Source organism: Hordeum vulgare, chromosome 5H (assembly GCF_904849725.1).
Source record: "Hordeum vulgare subsp. vulgare chromosome 5H, MorexV3_pseudomolecules_assembly, whole genome shotgun sequence".
In the NCBI taxonomy this organism is placed as follows: domain Eukaryota; kingdom Viridiplantae; phylum Streptophyta; class Magnoliopsida; order Poales; family Poaceae; genus Hordeum; species Hordeum vulgare.
In genome coordinates this window covers 572,074,241-572,083,295 of record NC_058522.1, presented here as the reverse complement: position 1 = coordinate 572,083,295, position 9,055 = coordinate 572,074,241, and the positions used below count along the sequence as shown (strand labels likewise).

Genomic DNA, 9,055 nt, shown 5'->3' with positions numbered 1-9,055 from the left:
ATATATATATATATTGATGAAACTCGACATAATTGATGGTAAGAAAATAAAAATATGAATATTGTTTACGTACTTCAAGTTGTTGAAAAGATCTGCCCCTCTCACATGTCGTGTGTTGAATCCACTCGCAAACGTAGTATCCACATAAATTATTCCCGGCTTCCTGCCTCAAGCAGTACTTTATAAGAATAGAGTTTAATCAAAATAATAATCAAGCAGTACTTTATGAGAATAGAGTTCAATCAAAATAATAATCAAGCATGATAATGATATTGAAACTAGAATGAATAAGAGATGAGCGGAACTAGCTAGTACTACTTACTTGGGAGTATGAAAATCACATATCCTTTTGCCATTCACCACTAGTGGTGCGGTTGAACTTTTTCCAAACCCTCCACAGTAAAGAAAATGATTATTTGATATCATGAAATGAACAAAAGTTGCCGAGATGGTGCGATAATGATTGACTTACTTCTGGAGCATTTCACTAATCGTCGCCCACTCTATAGGGTCTTTATGTCTAGAGTCCAAGACAAGTACTAGTACATCCTCAAGCTTAATGATTAGTAGAATAAAATGAAACCCGCGCACAGTAACTCATCAATTACACTTAACCTCGAGTAAGCAAAATAGAATATGCACAAGACAACTAGTAACACTCACCCGAAGTTGTATGAAAATAGTATTTCCCTTCTGTCATGTTGTCGAATTAACGCATTTAGCAAGTTTTTGTCTGTATCCACATGCATGTGATGTACCGCATATTCATTTACGGTATATGGTTTAATGAACTCAATGTCACATATTTGTCCTCTTTTGCATTAGAGGATCTTCAATCTGCATAATATAGTGAGGATAATTATACATGCAATGAACGAGTTGAGCTAGCAACTAACGAGTATTTTGTGGAGGGCGTCATGATTGCATAACTGAAGGAATTCTTCAAATTCAATGTAAATCGACTCGACTACATTGAAGTAGTGCTCATCTTTAATTCCCACGTAGATATTGTTGCACCATCCTCGCAAGTTTTCAAGTAACTGTCATGGAGTCTTCGCATCATCGTTAATAGTTTCGTCAACTTCTCATAATTGAATGACAATGAAATTGAAAAGCACTACGAATGAACTCTTAAAAGGTTGAAACTTGGCATGGTATCATAATTTCACCCAGATAGCATGTGCTAAAAAGTTGAGAGGGTTACGGCAAAAACTAGATGCACTTCGTGTACTAACTGGACAATCTTTTTCAAAGTATCAGGGTTTCGGACGAAAACTCATCTATTACAAAGGGATTACATTTTTTGACATGTACCTGCAGTGATATTGTAGATCAAAGCTTGTAAAATCTTATTGCTTATTGTATTGTAACCATGGATAATCTTCACCATTTAACATGAAGCTTGGGTCAGCCTTAACTTTGAAGGGAGGAATTTCATGATACTTTTCATAATCTTCTGACATGTCTGTCTTGTCCTCCACTCCCACGATGTTTCTTTTCACTGAAAGAACTATATGGCGCGTTGGATCATCGGATGATGTGTTTGCTTCCTTATCTTTTCTTTTTCTCGGTTTGATAGACATGTCCTTCACATAGAAAACATGCGCCATATCATTGGCTAGGATGAATGGTTCATCTGTGTACCCAAGATGGTTCAGATCAACTGTTGTAATTCCGTACTGCAGGTCTACCTGTACCCCGCCTCTTGACAGCTTGACCCATTTTCACTGAAACAAAGGGACCTTAAAATCACGTCCATAGTCAAGTTCCCATATGTCCACTATGTAGCCATAATATGTGACCTTTGCCCTATTGGTGTTTGTTGCATCAAAGCGGACACCATTGTTTTGGTTGGTGCTCTTTTTATCTTGGGCAATCGTGTAAAATGTATTCCCATTTAGCTCGTACCCTTGGAAAGTCAACACAGTCGATGATGGCGTCCTGGCCAACAAGTACATGTCATCTCCAACAATGTTGTTACCCATGAGACGTGTTTGCAACCAACAGCCGAAAGTCCCGATGTGTTCACATGTAATCCATTAGTCAGACTGCTTCGGGTGTTTGGAGCATAGAATATTCATGTGTTCATTGATATACGGGGCCACCAGGTTAGAATTTTGTAGAACTATGTTGTGTGCTTGCACCCAAGAATGCCCGTCCCTACATATTATTGAGTTTGGTCCTAGCGTGCCTTTTCCATCGAGTCTCCCCTCATGCCACGATTGAGGGACACCAATCGGCTTAATGTCAGGAATAAATTAAGTCAACACAAAATCCAATGACCTCCTCTGTTTCATGGCCCTTGGAGACGCTTCCTTCTAGCCTAGCATGGCTACATACATATTTGTTTAAGACTCTCATGAACCTCACAAAGGGGAACATATGGTGTATAAATACATGACCCAGAATGGCAATCTCTTCGACTAGGTGAACTAGGACATGTGTCATAATATTGAAGAAGGATGGTGGGAACACCAACTCGAAACTGACAAGACATTGGACCAAATCATTTTGTAAGCTTGGTAGGATTTCTGGATCGATTACCTTTTGAGAAATTGAACATTTTCTGGTAGGCGCCCCCTCAATGCAATCGGAAGCAGTTGCGTCATAATCACATAGCAGTCATGAGAGTTTATGTTCTCGAATTTTTTCTCTGCCATATTTATTATTCCATTTATATTCAACGAGAAGCCAGACGGGAACTTGATACTGAGCAATCATTCAAAAAAGATTTCCTTCTCTTCATTGGTAAGAGCATAGCTGAGAGGATCTTGATATTGCTTTGGATGCATGCCTTCTTTTTCGTTCATACGTTGCTGGTCCTCCCGTGCCTCCGTTATATCTTTTGTCTTCCCATACATTCCCAAGATGCCTAGAAGTTCATGCAAAAATTCTTCTTCACATGCATCACGTTGATTGCAGAGCGGACCTCTAGGTCCGTCCAATAAGGTAGGTCCCGTAATATAGATTTGTTCTTCCACATGGGCGCGTGTCCCTCAGTTTCATTCATAATAGATTGTCTGCCATGACCCTTTCCAAAGATTACTTGTAAATCCTTGACCATACCAAATATAACATCACGTGTATGGAGGACATGCTTCTTCCAGTCATCTGCCTCACCTTTGAAATGCTTGCGTTTCTTTCTTAAGTGATGCATGCTCGGAAGAAATCAACAATGTCCTAGGTACACATTCTTCTTACATTTGTGCAAATATTTACTTCCAGTCTCATCTAAACAGTGCATGCATGCGTTGTATCCCTTGTTTGTCTGTTCTGAAAGGTTACTAAGAGTAGGCCAATCATTGATGGTTACAAACATCAACCCTCGTAGGTCAAATTCATGTTGTTTGTGCTCATCCCACACACGTACACTTTTTTATCCCACAAATATAAAAGTCCTTCAACTAATGGCCTTAGGTAGACGTCAATGTTGTTGTCGGGTTGCTTAGGGCCTTGGATGAGCACTGGCATCATAATGAACTTCCGCTTCATGCACAACCAAGGAGGAAGGTTATAGATACATAGAGTTACAGGCCAAGTGCTATGGTTGTTGCTCTGCTCCCAAAACGATTAATGCCATGTGCACTTAAACAAAACCTACGTTCCTGGCGTCATTTGCAAATTCCTGCCACTTTCTCTCGATTTTTCTCCACTGCTACCCGTCAGCGGGTACTCTCAACATCCCGTATTTCTTACGGTCTTCTCTATGCCATCGCGACAACTTGGCATGCTCTTCACATGCATCACGTTGATTGCAGAGCGGACCTCTAGGTCCGTCCAATAAGGTAGGTCCCGTAATATAGATTTGTTCTTCCACATGGGCGTGTGTCCCTCAGTTTCATTCATAATATATTGTCTGCCAGGACCCTTTCCAAAGATTACTTGTAAATCCTTGACCATACCAAATATAACATCAGGTGTATGGAGGCCATAGGCGAAGGAGCTAGGTCAGGAGGGCGCCAGGGAGGCCACAAGCCTACTGGCCGCCGCCCCCCTGGTGGCGGATAGGGGGCTTGTGGCCCCCCTGTAGCCCTCCTGGCTTGGCCCTCAAGCCCCCTGATCTTCTTCCGTTCGGGAAAAAATTATTTCGGGGATTTTATTCCGTTTGGACTCCGTTCAAAAATCAGATCTGAAAAGAGCCAAAAACACAGAAAAAACAGGAACTAGCACTTGGCACTGAATTAATAAGTTAGTCCCAAAAAAGATATTAAAGGTACATAAAACATCCAAAGATGACAAGATAACAGCATGAAACCATCAAAAATTATAGATACATTTGAGACGTATCAATGACATACACTGACAGTAAAAATAGGGAATGGAGATATCTAGTGAACCTTGGAACCAATGAATGCAGTTCTAGGCAATGACAGATCCGCGGGAAGCCGTGCATACATGCCCTACATCTCATGAGTGTTATTGGAGGTGAAGATGGTGAAGTTGATCAGTATTGCTCTGAATATTTCTCTGTTGCCAAATTTAGGGCTGCTTATGCTGAAAATGTGCCTGCACTCTTGGGAAAAGACCAATGGAACATAGTAGACCCAGGGTTCAAACTCCATTCTCCTGTACTGATAGACCACCAGGAAGACCAAGGAAAAACAGGAGAAGAGCTGGTGAAGAGGGTCGTGTAAAAAAACAGCGTAAGTGCAAAAGATGTGGTATCTTAGGGCATATTTCTAGGCGTTGTAACAATCCAGTTGATGCATCATTTGGAGAAGAGGAACAATGGGCAGCAGCAAATGCAGAGGAGAATGCAACAAGTTTAGAGAATAATCACTACAAGAAATATGCTCATATATGATGTTTTTTAAGACGTCGTTGATGAATTCGTCATAAATCTATGACGATTTCATCCGAGATTGTCGTAAACCGTTTGAGGGGATCAAATCTACATATAAATTACGACGATGTGAGTCAAAAATGTCGTAACCGCATAAGATGAGATCGTCATAACTTTTATGACGATTATAAAAATACCGTAACATGTTCTAACTATGTTGACATGTCACTCGTGGCTCCATTTTATGTCACGCGCCAATCCCGCCTAGTTTGTGATGTCCTTTTAAAAAATATTTTTGATAGATGCTTCACAAAATTACTCTATTTTTAGTACTTAAAAACTATTTTAAGTCGGTGATTTTCCAAACCAATCAAATCCCTTCCCACGGATCGATGACATGGCGGCCATCCATCCATCCATCCATCTCCATCCCACATCCATCCATCCATCTATCTACAGAAAAAAATAAAATAAACTGAAAAAGAGATACCCCACCCCAACCCAAACCCTATCTCAGATCCCCCATCGCACCCTTCCTCATTCGTCCCCATCTCCTCGCCGCCGCTGCCACCCCCTCTCGATCCAGTCCTCTCCCCGCTTCTCCCAGCCATCGTGCCGCCACCCTCCCTCCCCTTCCTCCCCGATCACTGCCACCGGCCCAACCACAACACCACCCTCGCCTCCACCCCCTCACCGACGAAGATGAGGTGACGATGGAGATCCCGGACGACGCGACGTCCCAACTGCCCATCTAACCCTCGTCACTTCGGTGCCTCGTCGCCGTCCGCCAGCGCCGGGTCTCCCTCTCCTGTCGCGGTCGGGCGAGGGTTCCTCTCGCCCTCCTTACCGGTGGCGACGCCCCAGACCAGATCCCCCCTCTCCGCGGCGGCCAAGTCCACCCCGGCCTCCATCTCCACCGTTGGCGACCTGAGGGGCCTCGTCGCGTCCAGCCTCGACTCGCTCAAGCGCCGCCTCGACGCGCTCCACGCCGACAATGACCGTGACCTCGAGGCCTCCCACTCCCGCATCTCCAAGCGCATCAAGGTGATCTCTCTGACTCTGGTCCCCTTTTCCCATCCGTCCTTGGCGCATCGACCGATCCTGTGATGTGATCCTCTTCCATGTGCTCTTCAGATGCACACGCAGAGCTACCTGAAGATGGCAGAGGAGGTGGAGAAGGAGCACAAGAAGATGGTCGACAAGGTCTCACTACAAGCCGACGAGATGAAGGTATTTCGATTCGATCCATGCTTGGTCTGGTGTTGGCCTCTGAATTTCGCGTGGATTTGGACCCTGAAATTGCGATCCTACTGTCAGTGTGGATTCCTTGCAGGCATCCTACAAGAAGTTGGTGACAGAGGTGCAGTCGTCTTCGTTTCGTGGTACTGCAGCGACCGAGCAGAGGCGTCTATCTATCTCAATTTTACTGCACTTCTATCTTCTCAATTTCACTGCACTTCTATCTTCACATCTATCTATCTGAATTTTACTGCACTTCAGTCTTCAGTTCAAGCCACTATGGCAGTAGTGTATCGTTTAGTACTTACTTGGTTCACAATGGTCAGTGTGCAAGGTGACCTTACCTGAGATGGCAAAGTCCGTGGCCAGAGCTCTCGATGGCCTGCGCAGTCGCTACAACATCCCAACTACAACAGCTTAGCATACAGTTTTCTGCTACGTCTCTGAATTGGTAATCACCTCTCCTGTTTCCAAATTGGCATCCTGTATGCGTTTGGTCATGTTCAGTAAATTTGCATGAACGTACGAGCGTTTGTCCATGAGATCGAATTGGCAGATGTTAGTATCTACCAGGGACAGTAATTGTTGGTTACAGGTTACCATAGTGTTGTGGTTAATTGTATATGCAGTTCTACTAGTAGCGGTCAAAATGCATCAAGGACAGATAAGAGATCACTAGAGCCTACTACATGATCCTATCCTGTCACAAGTTTTTTCTTGCTTGGTTGAAAATAGGTATATCTAATCTGCGTGAATGTCGTAGATGTTGGTTTGGATATTCCAGATATTTATTCCAGTTGGAATTAGAAGCATCGATCACGGGGTTCAAACTAATATCCAGAAATTCGTGGTCTAAATGCACAGGCTTAAGTATCTATTAGACTTGCATGAAGTTTGCCATGCCTCCAAAACATGCTCCTCTACGTGTGCTAGTTGTACTTGTTTATGGTACTTCTTTCCATCTTAATTACCTCCATGTAATTACATAATAGTTGCTGTATTCCAAGAAATTATGTTATGTGGCTGAAGAAATGAGCTATCTACATCACACATACAGACAGCGAATCTTCCTCTGATTCCATTGTGTTTGTGTTGTTTACATTCTTTCTTCAGCAACTAGTATCAGTCATAACATCAAAGACAGATCAGAGATCACTAGAGCCAGTCATAAAAATCTACCAGGCATAAAAATCTACCAAACATCAACAATGTCGTAGATGCTGGCTTGGATATTCCAGATACTTATTTCAGTTCGAATTAGAAGTACCATGGGTTTCAAACTAGTATCCATAAATTGGGGTCTAAAATGCACACGTGTTATTATGTATCAGATTTATATGAGTTGGTTATACTTCCAAAATCTCTTCCTCTGCGCGTGCTAGCTGTACTTATCAAGGTTAGATAAGGGATTGCAAAAGCCTAGATGATCCTATACTTTCACAAGGCTTTACTTGCTCGTTGATCAGTGTTCTTGTGTAGAACAAACTATGGGCTGTGTATAATGGGTATTTCTAATCCATGTCAACATCAACAATGCATAGATGTTGGCTTGGAGACACTTATTTCAGTTGGGATTAGAAGCATCATGAGTTTCAAACTACTATCCAGAAATTTGTGGTCTAAATGCACAGGTCCTCACACGACACCAACGTCGCCGCGCTGTGGTCTAAGCACAGCAGAATCCGTAAGCTGCCAGGTGCTCATGGCAAGTATATCATCTATCTGCAGTGTTCTAAAGTAACCTTTCAGTAATATATTTCTTGTTGTAAAAAATTAAAATACGTTTTGCACTAATATAGGGCTCACTCTCGTGCTCTAAAGTAACTTTTTGGTGCGATTGAGTAGTACTATAATCGGGCAGCTGCATATATGCACTTGGCATGAGTGATGTGATTTGCCACATGATCGGGCAGCTTACTTAGTTGGCACACAAAAAAGCTTCAGAAACTCGTTGACATGATTTGCCATGACATGTCACATATGTAGAAAACCTTCATAGCTTTTGTTCATAAGGTTGATTTATTTTCCATCTTCGAGGATACAAAAGAAGAAAATGTATGTTAGATGTTATTCTTTTAATCACATAAGTGGAATCTCAGTATTGCCATGTTTGAAAAAAGCTTCAATGTGTAACATAACTAGTTGCCACGTATAACCAGTCTTGGATTTTCTTGTTTTAGGTGTACGCATTGTGTGCTTGTTCTAATTAGTGGCTTCTTCTTGGGATGCCAATCAGTGTTGGAGAAGGTGCGGGAGAGAGTAGCTGCCGGTAATTGAGAAGACTAGTTGCAGGGAAACATGGAGAGGGGATTAGGGGACTGCAACTTGTTAATTAATTAACTTCACTTCAGTTTAACTTCCTGCGATCTACACCAATCTTAATTCAGCTTGGTCACCTTAACTAAACTAGTAAAAGTTGTTTGACTCGCATGTCTAATTATCCAGGGCTGGCTTCACTAGGAGATATTGTACCTTGGGTACATCAGTTACCCCATCTTGCAGGTTGATTCATTAGCTCTGTGTGAGCAGTAGAGATGAACAAGTGTGCGCTGCTAGTTTTGTAGTTATGCAGTTTTTAGTTCAGCCATGTATGTATTTGCCGATCATTCATAGTTCTGCACTTAAAATTCAGCAAATTCATAGTGTGAAATTAGCATTAAAGAAATTGAACCGCTTGCATGTCATGGACCCGCCTTAGCACTTGCTAGCTTTGATGTATGCATATACAGCTTAATTTAAAGTGTAAACGTTAGTTGCTCACAGTGAGTTACTTAGGCTGGCAGGTTTCAGAACTTGCACTCTTTTTAGAAGATCTTCCTTGTTCTGAATATAATCAGTTACAAACTTACAACGTTGGTATGCCCCCTTAAATAATATATTAGAAAGTTTGACGCAAATCAACATTGTACATTAAAGCATAATATTTCAATGGAAATTCGAATGTATTCTATTATACATTAAAGCATATTATTTCTATGATACTAGCTCGTGCACTTCATCGACTAGTTTCTTTAATTTGTCCAGAATAACTGC

General features: G+C 42.0%; 1 protein-coding gene across 1 annotated transcript; it reads left to right on the top strand.

Annotated features, from left to right (window-relative positions):
- The first annotated feature begins 4,528 nt into the window (after positions 1-4,528).
- LOC123397366 (wiskott-Aldrich syndrome protein family member 1-like) lies at positions 4,529-6,621 on the top strand. The gene is made up of 6 exons (XM_045091935.1): positions 4,529-4,643; positions 5,301-5,490; positions 5,575-5,827; positions 5,918-6,013; positions 6,117-6,165; positions 6,349-6,621. Exons 1-6 carry the CDS (start codon positions 4,529-4,531, stop codon positions 6,441-6,443), a joined length of 798 nt encoding a protein of 265 aa, XP_044947870.1. The 3' UTR covers positions 6,444-6,621.
- The last annotated feature ends 2,434 nt before the right edge of the window (positions 6,622-9,055 follow it).